This window comes from Branchiostoma belcheri, unplaced genomic scaffold, assembly GCF_001625305.1.
Source record: "Branchiostoma belcheri isolate BF01 breed outbred unplaced genomic scaffold, Haploidv18h27 scaffold3, whole genome shotgun sequence".
Classification (NCBI taxonomy): domain Eukaryota; kingdom Metazoa; phylum Chordata; class Leptocardii; order Amphioxiformes; family Branchiostomatidae; genus Branchiostoma; species Branchiostoma belcheri.
The window spans coordinates 7,857,477-7,879,646 of record NW_017803909.1 but is presented as its reverse complement, the minus strand read 5'-3'; the positions used below and the strand labels follow the sequence as shown (position 1 = coordinate 7,879,646).

Sequence of the window (22,170 nt, the reverse complement as noted above, 5' to 3'; positions counted from 1 at the left end):
GGGGCATAAACAAAACCTTTTCCAAGGAGCTGATAGAAGCTCCTTGTTTTTTCACGACGGCTTTTTCTGAAAAGGAAAACTGTTCCTTATGTTTTGTTTCGTTCGTTTAACATATCCTAGCTTCTAGGTCATACTAATGCTGCCATACTAATATCTAAATAGACAAGGATATCACGTCCAACCTATTTTGGCTGATTGTTACACTTACAACTTCTGACTTCATATCTGTCTATGTAGTTGTTAGCCTCCATAGCATGCCAAAAACTGGAGGTTTGGGGGATCTACCGGTCTTTGGGAGCTTTTATGTGCTATTTTCTGATTACATATAGACAATATAGCTGGCCTGGGTGAATTTCCCCCTTGGCTATCAGAAAACAGCCGAAGACCACAAGCCCCTAGTTCTATAAGCCTGCTACGGAGGCTATGTAATTAGTACTTGTATCTTTTTTGGGCAAAAAGATAGCACTTAAATCAATGATGTGTCTTATCTTTCCCCAGAGCCCGTCCCTCTGATATCCCAGCCATGTACGGTGTGTACAAGCAGACCCACACCCCCACCACGGTGGAACATTCCGTGTGGTGTAACTTCATCTCTGCGCAGGAGAAAAGTCTGGTGGTGGCGGGGACCACACAGCTCCATGTCTACAGGCTCAAGGGGGACATGGAGGTACTTACTGTCATGTATCCGAATTGGACAATATTAGTTTACCTCACTCTACTTTACTCATCAGGCAATTTTGACTGTGATCTAAGTTGCTAGCATCGCTCTTTAACACAGACCATGTATCACTCCATGTGTAATAGTGAGGGTTTATAGTCGCTACGGAGTAGTGTAACAGTGGGGGGTGCTACCAACTGACCCGGCCGATGGGTCTAGACCTTTTAGTCGATTTGGAAGGAGCGTTGGGTTTGTAAGCTGGTGCCCGGGTTGGCATGGGTTCGATCCCCGGCCCGGGACCGGAAGTGTCTTTCTGTTTCTACTCTCCTAATTCTTACACACGCTTCAGTCCATGTAAGCACACAGATAAAGATCAAAGTGTAGAATAAACAGTTAACAGTTTGAAAAGGAAAGGAAAAAAACTTAAGTGAATTTTTTTTGTTCCCTTTTTTAGGAGTTGTTGTTTAAGTGACTTTTCTTCCTTTTGCAGAATCCTGCAATAGGAACTGATGATAAAACCAAACAAGGTAAGTTGGTTGAGTTTGAAAACAATTCAGTGTTGTTGTTTTTTTGTTCAGCTTGTACATTTATTCTTAATAATAAATGATCAACTTGTTCTGATGAAAGATTTTTGATTGGCTCCTGTAGACCAGAAGAGCCGTAAACAGAAGATGGAGTTGGTTGCGTCCTTCTCGCTGTACGGGAACGTCATGTCGCTCCAGTCTGTCCAGCTGGCCGGGTCTGACAGGGACGCACTGCTGCTCAGCTTCATGGATGCCAAGGTACGAGGAGTTTGATTTGATTTGTTTTATTGAAATTGCAACAGTGCAATACACGCGGAGCAGAGGCAGCTGTTGCTGGTGTTGTGTCCCACACATAGAAACGAATACTGGACAGACAATACTCATTTTCACTTGAGTTTAGTGGGGAAAGTCGTGTTAAGTGCCTTTTCCAAGGGCACAAGATCAGTGGCATGTCAGGACTTGAACCCGGGACCTCTTGATTCCTAGTCGTGCACGCTGCCGTTGCGCCACACGATTCAACTTTTTTGGCTGAGAAAACTGGGGCTTTGTTCTGTTTTTTTCTTTTTCAGGTAAATAAAGAAGGCAGTTACATTGTTCAATTATTGCTACATTTTAGTAACAATTACACTGTAATCGATAATAATTATAGGATCTAAAAAAGACTTTTTATCTGGCTTTGACAAGTGGAGAAACAATGACAAAGGAAATGCTTGTTATATGCTTGCAACCATAAAATGATCGTTATCACTGTAAGGAAAGTACTGAGCTGAGTTCATGTATTTTTTTTTTACAATAGTGGCTATATAGTAGGGCTGCGGACCGGTACACTGTACCGGTCCAATACCGTAAAAATCGTTTCGGTACAGGTCCAAAATACCGGATCATGAAGTAACGAGTATATACCGAAATAGCTAGTTTACACCATGTATATGACTAAAGATAGGTAAATCCTACCACAAAGACGAAAAATTAGCACTGGAAAAGACGTAAACACCGTCGATTGATTTGAGATCCTCAGTCTCACGAGACATCGCGAGAGTGTGGCTGATCCAGGGTTGTGATTGGTCAACAAACTCAAATCAGGTCAGAGGTCAGTCATTTTCCCTTCCCTCCAACACTTTATTATTGTTTCTGTGTCATGATTGAAAAAGTGAAGAACACGTGTTAATTTGTCAAATTGTTCAGGTACAGGTACAGGTCCGGACCTGTACCTAAACCTCTGTACCAGTACCTGTACCTGTACCTGATGTTACGTTTAGGTACGCAGCCCTACTATATAGGCAATATCCTGACAAATATGTGCAATGATATCCCAGACTAGAGATCCTTTATAGTAATAATTTTATGTTTTCTAGCTGTCCATAGTTGAATATGATCCTGGGACCCACGACCTGAAGACTGCTTCTATGCACTACTTTGAAGAAGAAGAAGTTAAGGTAGGTTATTTGGATATACTATAGATACTAAGGGAAGATGCCTCTCATTTTATTATAGCAGTGTTTTTGTTTGTATTCATGCTGATGTTGTTTCTATGTATAGTTTTTTTAGTTATATGTGATGATAATACATACTGGTAACGTTGAAGATTTACATACAGTTACAACAATGTCCGTACCACAGGATGGGTATGTGAGTAATTACCACGCTCCCATGGTGCGTGTGGACCCAGAAGGCCGCTGTGCAGTCATGCTGATCTATGGTAAGCGGCTGGTGGTGCTGCCCTTCAGGAAGGAGGGGGCCGTGGACGAGGCTGAGATGTCAGCCGGCAGGTAAGATACAGACTGACGCATCTTCACTTATTGGTTTGGTTGGCTTGTTTTGACTTGGTTAGCAGAACCACAGGTTTGACAAAGGTGCAGTGTACATTCTTTACTTGTACTGGGTAAGTGGTAGGCTCGGAACCAATAGGTCCCGGGTTCGAACCCCACCTTGTCACCAATCTTGTGCCCTAGGGAAAGGCACTTTACACTACTTTCCTCACTTCACTCAGGTGAAAATGAGTACCTTTGGTCAGGGACGTCCCTGGGATAGGACGTTAAATGGAGGTCCCGTGTTTGGGGAGAGCCACACCCCGCGCATGTTAAAGAACCCACCACACTTCGAAAAAGAGTGCCCCAGTGTGCGATGGTCCAAATACTTATCTGATTATTCACTACGGACTTCAGGAAGAGTAGTGTGAAAATCACACCAATGGAGATCCTAAACAAACAAACAAACAAACAATATGGAAATGCCTTTGTAGGAAAAATCAAAGTGTTAAGTGTAAATCGACTGTAATGTTTTTTTGTCTGTTAGCTTGTTTTTAGTTGCTCAGAGCATAAGTACAATGCATTTACTGTATATTATTAGATGTATGATTTAATTTATGTGCATCCTTGTACATGTCCCTGATCCAAACAGGTAAGTAAACTGTGTCCTGCATGTTTCCCCACAGTAAGTCATCCATCCTGCCCACCTACATGATCAAGCTGCAGGACCTGGATGAGAGGCTGATTAATGTGGTGGATCTACAGTTCCTACATGGGTACTTTGACCCCACCCTGCTCATCCTGTATGAACCTCTGCAGACATGGCCCGGGTAAGCAACAAAGCTGTCCAAATCTAACAATTTTTCTATCAGATTATAGCACAATGTATTTATAGAAATGAGAGGGATTCCCTCTATACTTATGTAATAGATAAGTTCCCTAGCTTTAGACATTTAGATAGAATAGAAAAATCTGAATTCCTCATGAAACTTGACAAACGATGTATCATTAGCTCAATATGTTCGTACATCTTTAACTGCATCAAGAAGCGAGAAGAAGTTGAACCTGTAAATAGTAGATCACATTAGTATATATAGTATGTAAGTGTCATTGCTGTATTCTTTTCCCTGTTTACCCATGACCTGTACTTAGCTTGTTAGAGCACAAACATACAATAAAGGTCTTTCATTCATTTATTCATTATAATATAATGCAATTTTTAAGGTGATACCAGTTAAATTTCTTGGTTTTCGGATTTGCCATTCTTTTTAATTTATATATATATTCAGGTTTTGAATCAACACCTAAAAGTAATAGTTATTACAGTTTAGCCATTTAAAGCAGTCATTCAGTATTAAGTCCAAAATTTATTGTTTCAGCTATAGACCAGCCTAGTATGTTGACTTTGTGGCCTTTTTATATTTCTTGAGATTTTTTTTTGTAAAAATCTGAGAACCAAAAGATTAAATTGTTATTGCCTAACCAGTGAATACTGGGGCCTTACCTTTATTGACAAGTACCCTTATTATGGGTTCACCACACCACGAAGTGGTGGTGAACCCATATTGCTTTTTCTGATGTTTCTCCTTCTTCTCCTGCCATTTTTTAAATGGATTCAGCTTCTTCATTTTAGGGCCTAAGGACCTGAAATTTGGTATGGAGGTACAGTGGGCAAATACCCCTAGGCGTTTTTAAAATTTTTGTGATACAGGCTTTTAGAATGGTTTTATTTGAGTTTTTTGGCTGTGTTATAGCAAATGTATTACTGTGTTAGTGTGCCGTGTTTACCATGTCTGGGCATGAGTCATCACAATGGAATGCAGGGCATCAACCAATAGGCATGCAGCTTTCCTCTATACTTCTTGCTGATTGGCTGTTGGGATTTAACTTGATTAACACCTGCACAGAGCATTTCCACCTGCACAGAGCATTTCTTGCTGATTGGCTGTTGGGATTTAACTTGATTAACACCTGCACAGAGCATTTCCATACTGACAGTATGTCTTTATTCAAGTGTTTTGGTAGGTATTTCAAGCTTTCTGCTCCAGCATTGGAATGCGGGGCATGAACGTTTTTTTTTTTATTTTAAAAATCAACAGTTTGCATTATGCAATTAAAAATCCTAGCCAATAAAGTAGGGAATAGCTATCCAACTGTTGTTTTAGTTGTATGTTACTTCATATTATAGTTATATCAATGTAAATCATTGTTTTCCCTTGTGTTTCTCATTCTTTCCCTGCCATGTCGTAAAATGTGGTGAACCCATCGCTGTATTTGCTCCAAAGCAAATATTGGCCTTTCTAGTTGACAAGTATGTTCACTTAAGGATTCTTAAACGTCCTCTACTTTTTAAATGGTTAATGTTGATTTGTGTTTTTATTGTTGATTTTGTGATGTAAGTATGTTTTTTAAATGTAATTTTACTGTACTTTTTCTGTGCTATGTAGTCATGTTATTTTGAATGTGTTTGAGCCTTGGAAGACTAGCCCAGCAGGGCTAAAAGGTTTCAAAATAAATGAAATGTGCCTGTTTCCTGTCGTCTAGGAGAGTGGCCGTGCGTCAGGATACCTGCTGTATCGTTGCTGTGTCTCTAAACATCGCCCAGAGGGTCCACCCCATCATCTGGTCTGTCGGCAACCTCCCCTTCGACTGTAAGCAGGCTGTCGCCGTGCCAAAACCCATAGGTACATCCACCAACAAAGTCTTCTGTTCCAGTGTTTGTCGTAGATGTTGCAATTCTATGCAAAGTTGCTAGGAGGCACTGCATAGCAAGGTCCACTGCATGAGGACACTTGTATGAGAATGGTAGTATGTTGCAAGTATCGTTGGCCAGTAAGAGAACATTCTTAGCCATTAAAGATCATCTTTGAACACTAGTCATCAGAGTGCAACATTCAAATGCAATGTCTCTTTTTTTCTACAGGTATTTTGATAAGGAAGTCTTAGTAATCAATGCTGCACCTAGTGCTGTGTGCCAGTTCGCTGGACCGGACTTGTAAAAATGTTTAGGTTCAAGTCCAAAAGAAATAAAAAGTCAAGAACCGATTCCGGACTTATAAAAAGAAAACCATGTCACATACACCTTTTCTTTTCAAACCACCTTGTAAAACCTTCCATACATGTAGATTGCAAAATCTGTGCTGCAAAATGAAGAAAACATTGCCATCGGGCATCTCTCTCCATGTTATGTGGCCAAAGTTTTGCCCAAACAACATTACAAGGTTTCTAACATGCAATTTTGTATATGCCAAGGGTTTAGGTCCGGAACTGAACAACCTGAACCTCTGGACTTGAATCCAGACCTGAACCTAAATGTGGGTTTAGGTACACAGCACTAGCTTGCACCTGATAATACTTTTTCTAGTGTGGTATTAATACTGTGTTTTGTTGTCACACAGGTGGAGTGTTGGTATTTGCCGTGAACTCTCTCCTGTACTTGAACCAAAGTGTCCCTCCCTACGGAGTTTCTCTCAACAGCATAGCTGACCAGAGCACATCCTTTCCTCTCAGTAAGTCTGTCTTCTAATGACTACAGATATGCTTCAAAAATAAAATCAGGCATATAGAACTTTTGGACATGGAAATCATAGCTTTGATCAGACATTAGTTTTGTATATTGTCGTATGTTTCATTTAAAACTTGCAATATAAAATTAGAACTGTATGATTATAAGCTCTATAATTATGTTTACTGAAGGAAAACATATTGTTTTTGCTACGTTTCCCCTTCTTCTTCCATTCTAAACACTGAAATCTGACCTGGCCAATGACCTGATTTGTTGACATCTCTCCCCATGGTAACTCGTGTTGGGTTACATAATGTTGCAATTTTATAGTAGGAGGGATTTATACTCCTGTCTGATCATGACCATACATATGAATGTATAATGAGTAAAAATTAGCAGAGCAGACCATATGCGAAGGTACACATTATGCATTTGCTTTCCAAATGTTACCTTTCTAGTTGATCTGATAATTTTATACACATGTTTGTTTGTTTGTTTGTTTTGCCCCAGGAATACAAGAAGGAGTGAGGATAGCCCTAGACTGTGCCCAGGCTGCCCTCATCTCCTATGACAGACTGGTCATATCTCTCAAAGGAGGGGAACTGTAAGATCTCATTCAATCTTTTGCAATTCAGAGATATTCAAATGACCATGTTTAGGACCTTGTGCAGTTTTCCTGTGAATCACTAGGTGGTGTACACATCTAAAGTAAAGCATGAGGGGACCTCGCATGTTTTTTTTTGCCAAACCTTTTTTTTATTTGCACACTCGCATCAGTTTTGGGGTTCCCAGAGGATGTCATCCATATAATCAAATCAACATGGCCTGATGTTTCAAGTTAAAAATTTGGTCCAACACAAAATAGTTCTCTCACCTAGAGTTTTCGACCAGTCACTCTGGTCTTCCTCAGTAGACTGACCCAGTGAGGCTTGTCACATGGCTTCTTTGAACTGTGACGTCAACACTGGGTCAAAGGTATCTGGTAGACGATGTCGGCCCCCGTCGCAGTTAAGTGAAGGATGATGGGCCCTGATGTAAATAGTCTCCTTCACCCCTCTCAGGAAATAGAGGAAATTTGTTGGACCAAAAGTTTTAACTTTAAACATGTAACTACAAATACCAATACAGATGATCTTCCATGATACAACATGGCCTGATGTTCCTCATCAAAACAAACTTTGACACTGACACTCTACCTTCCTCCTGTTTTGCCCACCCCAGGTATGTCCTGACCCTGCTCATAGATGGAATGAGGAGTGTTCGAGGTTTTCACTTTGACAAGGCTGCTGCCAGCGTCCTCACATGCTGTGTAAGACACACTGTCATCTCAATTTCAGACTTAAAGAAGTTGACACTGATGTACATAATAAAGGAAAAGAATTACAGTAGTCCTGTTATGTACTAAAATTGTTTTGACATAAAATTATGGCCAAATTATACTCATCAAAATGTTTGCGTATGTAAAAAAGCAGTTATAGGTCACATAGGAAGATTTTTTTATTATTTGTAGGTTTCAAGTACATTAGGGTTAGCAGAACCTTAAATTAGGGTTAGTGTTAGCCTAAATTAGGGTAAGCATAACCCTAATTTAGGGTTAGCAAAACCATAAATTACAATGTAGGGTTAGCGTAACCCTAAATTACGGTTAGCGTAACCCAAAATTATGTGGAGTTAGAGTAACCCTAAATTAGGATTTTGCGTAAGCCAAAATTAGGGTTAGCATAATTGCCTAAGCCTAAAGTAGGGTGAGATAGCCTTTATTGTTCTGGTAGATTATAAGTGTATATTGTATGTCCACAGATGTGTATGCTGAGCCCAGGGTACCTGTTCCTGGGGTCCAGACTGGGAAACTCTCTCCTACTCAAGTACACAGAAAAGGCACTGGAGGGGGATACAGGTCTGTATCTGTATTAGCCGGTATAACCACCCTCTGGTACATGTATAAACTATAATACACCAGCTTTGTAGGCATGCTTTGCAGCATGCAGGTACATGTAGCTGCATTACACCAATTGCCTTGTTACAGCTAACCTTTGAAGATCTAACTCTAAACATTGTTGAAAGCTATCTAATGATAATGCCCCAAAATTGATGATAATAACCTTAGGTCAGCTGTCAGTGAATCAGTTAATCAATCACTTACTTCTATAGAAAATGGATATACAATCATGTAGTCATACTCATAGCAAATGGCCCACACATATCCATTTAACATTCAATTCTTTCTTACTTTGCAGCCATACTGGATACAGCTGAAAAAGTTGGTGAAGTGAGTAAGCTTTGATTACCTTGTAAAATTTGTCTTCCATGGCTTTTGCTTTTGATATTATTATTAGGACCCTGTGCCTGAAACAGTCCTTCATTCACTGTATGTGCAGTAAGACTCTTCAATGCCAGTGACAATGGCTGATACATGTATTTGAAAACCTATGCCTGTAAATTGCATGCATATAGCAGAGTGAATGGTGTATGTACATAATAATTTGTATATAGTGTTTTTTTTTCTCTATACCTGTCCTGCCTTGTTTTTAACCAGTCCTATTGTAAAAATCAATTACACAATTCAGGGATGCATGCAGCATTCCCTGCTTTTGTATGATTTTGTTGCTTTGAATAAACTGTATGTAAACTGTATGTATGTATTACAGTACTATTTTGTTTAATATTCTGTTTGCTTGCTTTGCTTATTTGTTTGTTTGATCGTGGTTTATTGTATTCACCAGGAACCACCAGCAAAGAAAAAGAAGCCAGATTCAGACTGGATGCGTAAGTTTTTAAAAAATCATTCTCAACTGTGGAAAAGAAGATATGGTGTAACATTTGTAAAGTAAATGTTATAGCTCTGTCTTTTGATACTGTAATTTACTTTATGTTCACAGTAGCAAAATTGTACGGTCTGAGAAAAGTGGACATGTTCACGGAACTATTATATTCATGGTGCAGGATAGACAGGTGCAGGAAAAAGAAAGTCCAGGAATTATTTGTTAACTGTAATGATCAGTTTACAATGCAGAAGTGACAGTGGAAACAGTGAACATAAAAGTACCGTGTAATTCAGGAATTATAGTAATTGAAAGTTATGACATATTTCAGCCTCAGATGTGTCCACCATGGATGTGGATGAGATTGAGGTTTATGGCAGCGAAAAACAGACAGGGACACACATCTCTTCTTATGTCTTCGAGGTGAGAAAACTCATCGTTGAAACTCTCAAGTGCCAGATTTGTACATGTACATGTATTGGTTACAGGGCTAGGCAGCAATGGATTTTTGTGTTATAAAGTCCTCCATTACATTTTTTAATCCCCATTTTTCATGTAACTTTCCTTTCTTCGTACACTTTTGTAATAGAGTAGTCTAATTTCTCTTTCTTGTCTTTATTTTCTGCAGGTTTGTGACAGCATCATGAACATAGGGCCCTGTGGGAGGGTCACTATGGGGGAGCCTGCTTTTCTGTCAGAAGAGGTAAATGAAGACATTTCTGGGTCTATTAAAGTTTATGCAAGTAGCTGAAGGGTTTTGCTTGTTATTCTTAACTACATGTATACAAATAGGACCTTAAAACTATAAGAGAATCTGAATCAAAAAACAGATGTTCTGCCAAAGTGCAATGTACAATGTACATTCTGCCAATGTGCTGTTCCCACAGTGGTTCAGATGTTCCTTTCTTGACATGTGTGTGTAATGTGATGTTTGTGTCTCCCAGTTTGCAGATAACCCTGACCCAGACATAGAGCTGGTCACCACGTGTGGGTACGGCAAGAATGGAGCACTGGCAGTCTTACAGGTACAAGGACTTTTAAACAACTTGTTCTATTTTGCTCCTGGTGTTACGCATATACTGGTATGTAGCTAGTGTTGTCAGCTTCTATTTGATACAGTATTACCCCCCAAAGATTATGTAACATGAAAAGGTGGTTCAGTGTTGTGTTTGCCATTTATATGTTTCATTGTGATCAACAATATTACCATATGTAAAAAGTTTATTGTGTATTGTACATGTACATGTACATCATGTAATGGCTAACATACATAACAGGCGACACTTTAATTCCGGACAGACACTCTAATTCCGGACTACCTCTCACTTTTCAAGCATAGTTTGTCCTGGACAATTGACATTCCATATTGTGATGTAGAAGATGACAACAACTATGTAGATAACAATGATAGTTCCCTAGGGATCAGGTTATTTCTGCAGATTTCTGCAGAAATCTGCAGAATTCTGCGCAGAATTCTGCACCCCGCGCAGATTTCTGCACAGAATTCTGCGCTGGGTGCAGAAATCTGTGCAGATTTCTGCGCAGAAATCTGCTTTTTTAAGGATTTGTCCTACAAAATGTATCATTATGGTGATAAGTGGTAGATATACTCTCCTACAAATGCTACAATCAGGTTACATGTATTTTGGGCATAACTTGTCGGAAATGCCCAGCTTTTGCCAAGTGCCCTGCAATTTGCCATGGGGATAGCTTTGCACTGTATGTTGTTCTTTTCTTTTCATTTCTTGAAAAAATTGTGATATTTAAAGTAATTTATGAAGTAAAACAATTCAAAAAGTGATGATGAGCTATACACATTACAGATGAGGACATACAACGTAACAGACGTAATTCTTTGAGCTATACAGGCAAGCATAACACCAGATCCCGTAACCAGCTAGCCTGAGTGTCAGCCTTTTTATCTTTCGTCTACTCCCCACTATGCTACCTGTAGAGTGTGGGGAGCGGACGAAAGCTACAAAGGCTGACACTCGGGCTAGTACCCAGCATTATCAGTTGAATGAACCACAAGGGAAATTCCATTGACACACGGCGACAAAGATTTCTGCAGAAATCTGCAGAATTCTGCAGAAATCTGCAGAATTCGGCACAGATTTCTGCGCAGAAATCTAAATTCTTAAAAAAGATTTCATACAATACTTTGAAATTGTCCCACAAAACATATAATTTGTCCCTACAGATGTTACTACAATGTACTAGCTTGATTTGGGTAAAAATTGTCGGAAATGCATATTATTGGCTTTTGTTCCTTTTCATAACAACCCATTGCCCCACAATTCGGCATTCAGATACATGTAGCTTTGCACCATACTTTTTGCTTTTTGATTTCGGCCTAGCAACTTCTAGCAGCTAGCCTAGGCCTAGCAACTAGCAGCTTCTATGCCACTAAATCATGGCTCGATCACACTCTAAAATCAAGTTTCAACCCTTCACAAATGTCTCTCCTATCCTACCTTGAAGTTCTGCAAATCTGCAAGACTCTCAGACTGGATGTCCTCGGGATTTGGGGGCTGTGTAATGGTTGGAGCAGCTGCTGCACCATCCACTTCCCCAACCTCATCTTTCTTGTTTTTTTTCGTCTGACCATCTCAGCTGATGGCTGTAGGCCAGGACTTTTTGTGGGTCAACACAAAAGGATACTGGTCTTGAACACCAGACTCTGATTATTATCTATTGATTTGTCACTATTTAGTCAAGAGGAAAGAAAGAAGAATAAAGCCTTGTTAGAACTTGGGACATGATTTTAGTAGTTGAATTGCTACATGTACTGTGAGACTGTGTGGCCCTGGACAACTACCCTTGGAAGAACTTATCACCAAGGTAGCTCTGGGTGCTACTGGGTTTATTTAACAATTTTCTATGCCCCGCCTCCACACTTATCCAAACAAATTCACGGCTTTTAATGTAAGTCTTCACAGTAAGGGGCCAGAGAGCCCCTCTTGACCACCAAACTGTAATCACTACCACATGTTTTCATAGCTTATCTATCTAGCCCATAGATAGAGGAGACCTCTATAGTCTCAGGAGAACAACCTTTAGCCTGTGTCACCCAACCTTTTTCCCTGTAGGTAAATTTTCTTGCCAGTTGTTAGGGAACTGGATGTATTTCCATTTGTCCTGCTTGAGATCTGTAAGATAATTTTTGAGTTAAAAATGCTCCACAAAGTAATGATGAGATATGCACATACAGATTTGAAGATTCCAGGCTAGAACATACATGTAACTGATGTTTTGTTTGAGCTATGCAGGAAAGCGTAAAACCAGCATCAGTAAACCACAAGGGGACTTTGACATTCCATTGACTGGTCACCGAAGGGTCAAGAGTATCTATTTTCCTGTCTTGTACCTTCCAAGTGCTTTTCATGATTATAGTATCTTGTTGCAGGGGAATACTTATATTTTTAAGGTCTTTTGCAAGAATTGTTTGCAGTTTAAATATGAGTGTGTCTGTAGTGTACGTACAAGTAAAGTAATCTCAAGAAAGCTAATTCTATACTCATGATACTCATGGTTCTTAAAAATTATATCTGGTCTCAGATGCATGACAACAGTCATTGCAACCTTTAATACTTGACATTGCCATACTTCTGATTTAGGCTAACATATGCTACTGCAATGAAGAGTTTAAGGAATTAAACAAATCCCAACATGGTCCCTCTGACTTTTAGTTACATAAAAAGAGCCCTTGGATTTAGCACAAGAGAGTGCGTAGTCAGATAATGCTCTGAAGAGGGTCTCTGAATAGCGAATAGTGAGCAGTTTTGCACAGGATCCACATACATGTATATGAGCATGTACGAGGCCCTTATGTTTTCCTTGACTAGCCAGGTCAAGTACATGTAGAGTAGCCAAGTAGATCTAGAGAGGGTAGGGGAGGGGGACATATTTCTTGTTGGAGGGGGTGATGATCTGAAGGTAAATTGTGGATAATTCTCTAGTCACTAATTCACTAGTAGTATCTAGTCTTTGTAAGTTTGTTCACTTGAGACACAAAAGCTACATTGTAATTAGGGTTAGCCAGACATTTCCCCACCAGATCATACTAAATACCAAAAGAATAAAGTAGCACTCGAAGACAAGAAAATGGTCTTTTCCTCTGGAAATTATGAAAAAAAAACAAGAAAGAGGAGTGAATAATTGTCTTGTCATGTCAAGTAACGTTCAGACATGATCGGAAGCAAGTTAAAACTGTGTACAATAGAAAATCTGCTGTTATAACAAGGGCATATACATCAGGGCTTGAAATTCATTTTTGGGAAAAGACACTGGTGCACCCAACCTAAAAAATTGGGTGAACAAAAATATGTCTGCAAAAACTATAATTATGTTTCATTTCAAGAAAAGTACTGTAACGATGATTGAATTATTTACTAGTATGTTGTAACTACATGTACTATGTACATTAACACCCACATAAAAAAATTGGGTGCACAGCTCCAAGGTGCACATACACCCGAGCCCTGTACATTGAATAGGCGAGACACTGAAGCAAGACCTACAGTGTTGCAGTGATCCATTCTGGTATACCAGATGACCCAGCCAGGCCTGTTTTTTTAAGAGTAGAGAGTAGAGAGTTTTTTCCCCTGGGACCCACACTGATTGAAAGAAAACATTCACCTTGCTCTGCAGACAAGGATTTGAAATACAACACTGAAATCCTTTCCTCTACATTTTCAATGATTTTGCTCTCCTAATGTTCAAAGTTGTTAGGGGGAGTCCTGATGTGGACTTTGATGGGGTTTATATCTTTGGCTAAGATGACTAGCCAGGTCAAGTACATGTAGAGTTAAAGCCAAGTAGATCTAGAGAGGGTAGGGGAGGGGGGACATATTTCTTGTTGGAGGGGTGATGATCTGAAGGTAAATTGTGGATAATTCTCTAGTCACTAATTCACTAGTAGTATCTAGTCTTTGTAAGTTTGTTCACTTGAGACACAAAAGCTACATTGTCATGTACAAAGTCATGTAGGTGGTCAGACAAAAAACCTGTTATAATGAGAGCATGATGGAAAGTACAATTCTACATGTACATCTTATAACATGACATCTCTGGTAACCAGTCTATGGTGGTTAGGGCAGGCTGTCTTCAGGGCTCTAATATTTTCCCCAGTCCAGCTCAACAGACCTGGTAGAAGTGCTACTCCTGTAGGAGTTTTGCATTGATTATCCTTTTGTCAAAATAGATTTAGAACTTGTGTGGTACACGTAGGTTCCAGGTTTGACATCATAAATTAGTAAGGATAATTTGAACTGGATTCTCAGACTCAGAGACCCAAATATGGGATCAAACAAGATGTAACTTCATCCCTGAAAAAACATCTGCCTTGCCTCCTCTGCCTGTTGACCTGGTGGTAACCCCTCACTGGAACATTAGGGGAGCTAGAGCCGTAGAGGTCAGACCTTCAGGTCACAATATGTGTACATCACAGTTTGGATGTTACAGAAGCTTTGCTAACTATTATTAATAAGCTAGCCAGCCACCTTGTGCAAAGGTTTCACTCTTCACATACATGTATTTTTGTTATGTGCAGTTCCAGAAAGCTTAAAATGATGAGCCATGAGTATTCAATGTTATGAACAGGATCGGAGGAAGGTGTGATACTGGCATGCAGAACTAATCGTTTTTCCTCAGTTGGATGGTCCAAGAGACACCTATACATGAGGGCCTGCATGCCCTTTATTGTAAAGGCGTAATCAGGCCTTTTTAGTCTCCCTAATCCGTAGGCAGCCTCCCCAAAAATGTAATTCGTAATAGTACATTAGTTGCAAAGTGTAAAGTCATAATCAGCTCTGAAACTTTGACGTCGGCAGAGAAAATTTGCGTAATTCGTAATCACTACACCCCCATGCAGGCCCTCACACATGTACTTGCTCTCCTGTTACAGTACAATGTAAGTCTATCCTGCCTTGGCCCTCCTCAGCCAGGCCTCTCTTGGCCCCTACTGGCATTGGCATGATCTCCTGTGAAAAGGTGTCTTTTCCTTTGGAGTATACATGTAACCTACTGGTCTCAGAGAAAAGCACAATTTGAGGGTGTGCATGTCATGGTCATGGACACAACATACAGTTAACATGTCTGACCATGGAGACTACATGTTCATTCAGCATGCCTGTCTGATCATCTCTCCACTTCAAAATAAGGTTGTATGAACTTGTCAGGGTCCACAAATTTGCCTCCTAAAATTTTTACCGACTTGCAAGCAAAAAAGCACATGTAGAAGAATTGCACAGTTGTTACAGAATATGTAACTATGGAGAAATTAAGTAGATAAACATGTCAATAATGGCAAGATTGCTTTTTCTACAATGTAAAGACACAAACATTCAACATGTTTCTTATTAACGTATGTTTGAGAGCTGGCCCAGTAGTTAGGATTCTGGCTGTCTGAGGCTGAAACTTCAGACTAGTAGTCCAAACTCTGAGCTAACCCATGAGGAATGATGGAAAATTGCAGTTTACACGCTATCCCCTGGAATCAGCCTGGTAAGTCTGTGTTGTTTTAGTCCAGCATGCTGTCTGCTAATGAGGTCAGACTAGCTGTCCAGGGATTCAGCCTGGCCTACTCTGGGTACTCAACATGTGGTCTCTCTGTCTGATTGACACTTTCTGCCAAATCCAAAATCATTGGACAGGGGTGGGTGTATCAAGTTCCTGTTAAACTGACCATAGATCTGTAAATCAGAAGTATACTAAAAGGCCAACAATTGCAAGCAAAAGTAAGTATTTCCCAACAAATGTTGGAAATGCATATATTTTTGCTTTTTCTCCCACTTTATGGCAGCCCAATACCCTGCAATTTGTTACAAATAGCCAAATATGCCTCTATGAATTGTTCGGCCTGGGAATACTTGGACTGATAAAACTACCCAAAATAAGCTGATACAGTGGAAGCAGCTTATTTGAAAAGCCAATTTGTCAGCACATTTTTTTTCAATTACCCGACCTTTCCGATTAAGAGACTTCATTGAAACTATGGGGGTGGGGGTGTACTAGTGATAGTAGCATTTAGGGGAGTGAATCTACCACTTATCACCATAATGATACATTTTGTGGGACAATTTCACAGTATTGTATGAAATCTTTTTTAAAATTTAGATTTCTGCGCAGAAATCTGTGCAGAATTCTGCAGATTTCTGCAGAATTCTGCAGATTTCTCGCCGTGTGTCAATGGAATTTCCCTAATGGTTCATTCAACTGATAATGCTGGGTACTAGCCTAGCCTGTGTATACAAGCTCTCGGCTGGAGGTTAATGACCCCCACCCCAAGATAGGGCGGCGGCCGCCAGGAGCGCGATTTAGTCAGGCTAGGTACTAGCCCGAGTGTCAGCCTTTGTAGCTTTCGTCCGCTCCCCACACTCTACAGGTAGCATAGTGGGGAGTAGACGAAAGATAAAAAAGGCTGACACTCAGGCTAGCTGGTTACGGGATCTGGTCTTATGCTTGCCTGTATAGCTCAAAGAATTACGTCTGTTACGTTGTATGTCCTCATCTGTAATGTGTATAGCTCATCATCACTTTTTGAATTGTTTTACTTCATAAATTACTTTAAATATCACAATTTTTTCAAGAAATGAAAAGAAAAGAACAACATACAGTGCAAAGCTATCCCCATGGCAAATTGCAGGGCACTTGGCAAAAGCTGGGCATTTCCGACAAGTTATGCCCAAAATACATGTAACCTGATTGTAGCATTTGTAGGAGAGTATATCTACCACTTATCACCATAATGATACATTTTGTAGGACAAATCCTTAAAAAAGCAGATTTCTGCGCAGAAATCTGCACAGATTTCTGCACCCAGCGCAGAATTCTGTGCAGAAATCTGCGCGGGGTGCAGAATTCTGCGCAGAATTCTGCAGATTTCTGCAGAAATCTGCAGAAATAACCTGATCCCTAGGGAACTATCATTGTTATCTACATAGTTGTTGTCATCTTCTACATCACAATATGGAATGTCAATTGTCCAGGACAAACTATGCTTGAAAAGTGAGAGGTAGTCCGGAATTAGAGTGTCTGTCCGGAATTAAAGTGTCGCCTGTTACATGTATTCTTGCAGAATGAAGGATAATGGAAAGTTGTTGAAACATTTTCTAGTAAGGCCACAGCAAGTAATTTTTATGGATGACGTCAGCGTGGGCATTAATTTTTGCCTTATTTTGGGAAAAAAAATTTTGCTGCCCTCTGACAAGTGGTCAACATGCCGAAAATGGACTAAGATGTTTGTTGGCTGTGTGATGTTCCCACAGTGACTGAATCAAAACCATTTGTACAATGATTAAAAACTTTTATTTTTCAAAGTTGTTTCAGTGAGAAATGGATGTAGTAATAGTTGGCAGTAAACTTATACGTAACATTTCTTGTTTAACAAGGTTTATGATGTCAAAATTTGAAAATGTAGGAATCTTGTTTTTTTTGCCCACCTTGTTTTTTTTTCACCCTGTGGCATTAGATATGAAGTCTGTGGAGGATGTCATCCATAAAATTTACTTGCTGTGGCCTATTCACTTAACACCTAACAGTTAGCTTTAATGGTGTGGTTCATGATGATATCCTATTCTCCTGTACAGAGAAGTATCCGGCCCCAGGTGGTGACGACGTTTGACCTGCCTGGTTGTCTGGACATGTGGACGGTGATCGGGATTCCTCCTGAGTCTAAACCTCAGGAGGAGGGGGAGAAAACAGACAGTGCTGTAAGTAACTCTCTCTTCACAGTGACAGGCTGAATGAAAGTTCTTAATGCAAACTATGTTCCTGCTAAGAAATGAAAGCTACAGTGGGTGTTACTGGAAGACAAAAATGTCCGGACTACTGCATGATGTACAAAATGACTAATAAACTGGTGGACGTACCAACCACTAACTATCTGATACCAGCCCAGAAAAGAACAAGAAACAGTCATACCTTCAAATATCAGAGTTATCAACCAAGAATTCAGGTGTTCAAAAAGTCATATTTTCCAAGAACTATCATAGAGTAGAACTCGTTGCCACCAAGCACAGTTGTGGCATTATCACTAGAAAGCTTTAATTATCAATTAAACAACTACTGCAATTTATTGTTGGTCGGTGTAATATACTAGTAGCTAGCTGCCGCCACGCTGTATGCCTGCGAAACTGGTGTGTTACGCCGAAGGGTGGTTATATCGGCTATACCAATACAGATTTATGTATACATGTAATTTTTTTTGTCCCAAAGTATAGGTTTTAAGCACATAATATTGTTCTATTGGCCACTGATAATTTGGTGGTTTGGAAACCTATTCATTTTCAAGCTCAGTCAGGAAAAGTTTAAAGGCTTATATCCTCCCAAACTGCAAATTTTCTAAGGTACAGTATTTGAGTGAGTGACAGTATTTTACAGCCTATTTTAGGTATTTTATAGCCTGAATGTGGGAGAAATGTACTGATGGTACTGATGTTGTACTGGGTAGTTGGTTTGGAGGTTTAAAGATATGGAAATGGCACTATAATGTATATTAAGACTTTGCTCTTATAAGTCCCACCCATGTTTCCTCTTCAGGGCTCAGAAGAGAAGACTGAAGGTGAGAAGGAGGAGACTAAAGAGGAGGGACCTCCTGATGTGGACCTGACCAACAGTCATGGCTTCCTCATCCTCAGTAGGGAGGACTCCACCATGGTCAGTCTTACACGCCTGTCTCAGTACTGCTACAGTCATACCCACCCAAGAAGGCCACTCAGTCACCTTAGGCCACACCGACTTAATTTTATGGATGACATCAGTGCGCGCATTGATTTTCGCCTGTTCTCAAAAAAAATAAAAGATCGCAAAAAGAAAGTCATCCACCGAGGCTCTGGCCTGGCTCTAGGCCTGGGTAGTCCATGGTAGTTAGCGACAATACGGAGCCGGGCACCCAGGCTACCGAAGCTCCACGACTCACGGTACAGTGCTGATTCATAAATTCCACGAAAAGCCGTATACATTGCTAAGTACTGCAGTAACTGCAAAATCACATTTTCAGCTTTGTATTCCTGCACACTACATGTAGTTTGGGGGTCTTTAGAGGATGTCATCCATAAAATTAAGTCGGCATGGCCTAATGGTTGCACTCATTGAAAAAAAAAATTGGACCAAGGAAAAGTTGTTGTTATGGCCAGGTGGCCGGCTTGAAGGGTGGCTGATTGTAGGGTTGACTGTACTTTGTAAAACCTCAAAGTCACCTCTTTGGCCCAATAGACACACATGTACTGTAGGGCTGTACAATTGTACAAGCACTAAAGCCAGGAGCTCATCCATTGGTAGTGAAATTGCGCGGAAGAACAGCATTTCATCTTGCACTTTGTTACTACTTTTCCTTGCAGGTACTTTAGTCTTGATAGCTGGTGTTTCAGCTAACTGTTACTTCTCCTTTCTGTAGGTTCTTCAGACTGGTAAGGAGATTATGGAACTTGATCACAGTGGGTTCAGCACCCAGGGACCCACAGTGTATGCTGGGAATATAGGAAACAACAAGTACATCATTCAGGTGAGTTCATTCTTCCACAACCTTCTTTTTCATACAGGAAAGTAAAATAGCTATTTTGTGTGTTGGAATAAAGTTCAACGTTTTACTATGATTACTACCAACACGGATGAACTTTCATGATAAAGTAGCTATTTGTTGCTTTGTCAGTCTTGGAATTGGTCATCAGGAGTTTTAGTCTAAATAAGACTTTGTCTTTCAGGTTTCACCATATGGAATACGACTTCTACAAGGAGGTAAGAAATAAGATTTTAAGGATGGCTTTTTCCTTCCATGTATAGGAAGACATGCTTTAAAAGTAAACCTTTTTGTGAACCTATGTAGCATTTTCTGCTAATTATTAATCAACACTGACATTCATATGAAACCAGTAAGTATTGGAAGTTTGCTGGGTAGTAATATTTGGCCTCGTCAAATGTGTTTTGCTAGAATTGTAAATTTGCTCGCTGCCCAACCAATTTTGATACAACTTAAGGCCACACCAAGTAAATTTTATGGATGACGTCCGCGCGCGCATTGATTTTGGCCTGTTCCTAGAAAAAAAAAGAAATTCCGCTTCCTGTAACTATGACCAAAGAGTCACGACAGTGCCGTAAATCGTTAGATTGACGTGAAACCCGTAACGCGAAATGGGTAAAGAGCACATGCTTTGTTTCTGCTGGCCTGCAAAAATGTGATGAAAGAAACAGGACAGGAAGACAACTGCTGTTCCACCTGATTTATTGCTGTTTTGATGATGAATGAAAGACTTCTTGCTTGTTAATCTGTGTCACCTCATTCAATTTGTGTCCTAACATTTGTCGTCTCTTTGAGTATATTTCTAATCTAGGCATCTTGTTTTTTAGGGCCCTTCTTGTTTTTTTTTCGCCCTCTCGCATTAGATATAGGGTCTCCAAAGGACGTCATCCATAAAATTTACTTGGTGTGGCCTAACCTTTAACACACTAAAATGGCAGCATGGCTACTAACTCCCTATTGGTTCTGGGATTGGGCAGCAGGGAGAAGGTTGATCGTAACCTGTTGGCATTCTGTGTATTCCAGTGAAACAGCTGCAGCACCTTCCCTTTGACTCGAAGGGCCCAGCCTTTGTCCTGGCGTCCGTGGCTGACCCCTACGCGCTGGTGATGAGCGAGGACGGACAGATACTCCTCCTGACGCTGGTGAATGACCCGTACGGCAGCGGGCACAGACTGTCTGCTAAGAAGATAGACATGCAAGGAGTAAGCTGTTCACATGGATCTCTGACTACCTGTTGGAAAAGTTAAAAGCTATTCTACTGGATGAGCACGGTGTTTGAAATATTATTAAATGGATGTGCACTGTGGGACCGGGGGGTGCACTCTTGCTTGGCTGAGGACCAAGAGGTCCCGGGTTCAAATCCTACCCATGTCACTGAACTTGTGCTCTTGGGAAAGGCACTTTACATGACTTTCCTCACTTCACTCAGGTGGAAATGAGTACCTACATTGTACCTTTGGATAGGGCGTTAAATGGATGTTTTTGGTATTTTTATCATCCATTTTTTATTTTCTATCTAAATGCTGTTCTTGTGTTCTTTTCAAATGTATTGTTTTTGTAGTAGTATATGAATATTTTTGAAGAGAAGGCTTTTACGAGCACTTTTGCTTTTTGCCCAATCCTCGATAAACAAATGTGAAAAATGAAAAAAGTAGAGAAAGTGTTCTTCTGTTAGTGGATTGGTTAAAGATTTCTTGTCTTCTCACCATCAGAAATCGCAGGCCATCACGGTGTGTGCGTACCGTGACACCAGTGGGCTCTTCACCGTGTCCTCCCCCTCTACATCCACCCCCGCTCCCGAGGCGGAGAAGGACGCGGCAGAACAACCTGCAGAAGATCCTGTCGCCATGGAAACGGGTGTGGATGACGAGGATGAACTACTGTACGGGGAGTCGCCTGCCAAACCACCCGGCCCTGCTGTTACTAAAGAGGAGGTGAAACCAAGGTAGGATGGAAGTGTCACTAACATTAGGCCACAGCAAGTAATTTTTATGGATGACATCAGTACCCACATTAATTTTCGCCTGATTTCAGGAAAAAAAACACATTCAGGAAATTTTGTTGCCTTCTAATAGTGGTCAACATGCTGAAATGGGCAAATACGTCTGTTGCCATGCTGGAAGATGGATGGCAGATAAATACAGTGTGTATGAAGACAAGAGAAGGCTCTGATTTATTGTTTTGTCTTTTACTTTTACTTTGATACAGTGTTGTATTTCATTCCTTTATATGTGATGTTGCCGCTTACTAAAAGAAAATCTTGTTTAACAAGGTGTGTGATCTCAAAATTTGAAAATAAAGAAACCTTGTTTTTTTGGCTTGCCTTGTTTTTTTCCCTATCGCATCAGATTTAGTGTCTGCGGAGGATGTCATCCATAAAATTAACTTGCTGTGGCCTTACAGGGTAATTTACTAGGATGGCTCCTAAAGTGGGAACAATTTTTTAGAACTTGT

The 22,170-nt window shown here is 40.3% G+C and overlaps 1 protein-coding gene across 1 annotated transcript in view; it reads left to right on the top strand.

Annotated features, from left to right (window-relative positions):
- The first annotated feature begins 493 nt into the window (after positions 1–493).
- LOC109473882 (cleavage and polyadenylation specificity factor subunit 1-like) overlaps positions 494–22,170 on the top strand; it is a 38,452-nt gene continuing 16,775 nt past the window's right edge. The window contains exons 1-22 of the mRNA XM_019774015.1: positions 494–667; positions 1,149–1,185; positions 1,307–1,440; positions 2,538–2,618; positions 2,803–2,951; positions 3,617–3,760; positions 5,475–5,614; positions 6,329–6,439; positions 6,946–7,039; positions 7,657–7,744; positions 8,236–8,332; positions 8,673–8,704; positions 9,159–9,201; positions 9,529–9,620; positions 9,826–9,900; positions 10,142–10,222; positions 17,786–17,903; positions 18,760–18,854; positions 19,594–19,701; positions 19,901–19,934; positions 20,740–20,918; positions 21,429–21,661. Coding sequence (XP_019629574.1) covers positions 524–667; positions 1,149–1,185; positions 1,307–1,440; positions 2,538–2,618; positions 2,803–2,951; positions 3,617–3,760; positions 5,475–5,614; positions 6,329–6,439; positions 6,946–7,039; positions 7,657–7,744; positions 8,236–8,332; positions 8,673–8,704; positions 9,159–9,201; positions 9,529–9,620; positions 9,826–9,900; positions 10,142–10,222; positions 17,786–17,903; positions 18,760–18,854; positions 19,594–19,701; positions 19,901–19,934; positions 20,740–20,918; positions 21,429–21,661 — 2,309 coding nt within the window. The 5' untranslated portion in view covers positions 494–523. The remainder of the gene's footprint in view (positions 668–1,148; positions 1,186–1,306; positions 1,441–2,537; positions 2,619–2,802; positions 2,952–3,616; positions 3,761–5,474; positions 5,615–6,328; positions 6,440–6,945; positions 7,040–7,656; positions 7,745–8,235; positions 8,333–8,672; positions 8,705–9,158; positions 9,202–9,528; positions 9,621–9,825; positions 9,901–10,141; positions 10,223–17,785; positions 17,904–18,759; positions 18,855–19,593; positions 19,702–19,900; positions 19,935–20,739; positions 20,919–21,428; positions 21,662–22,170) is intronic.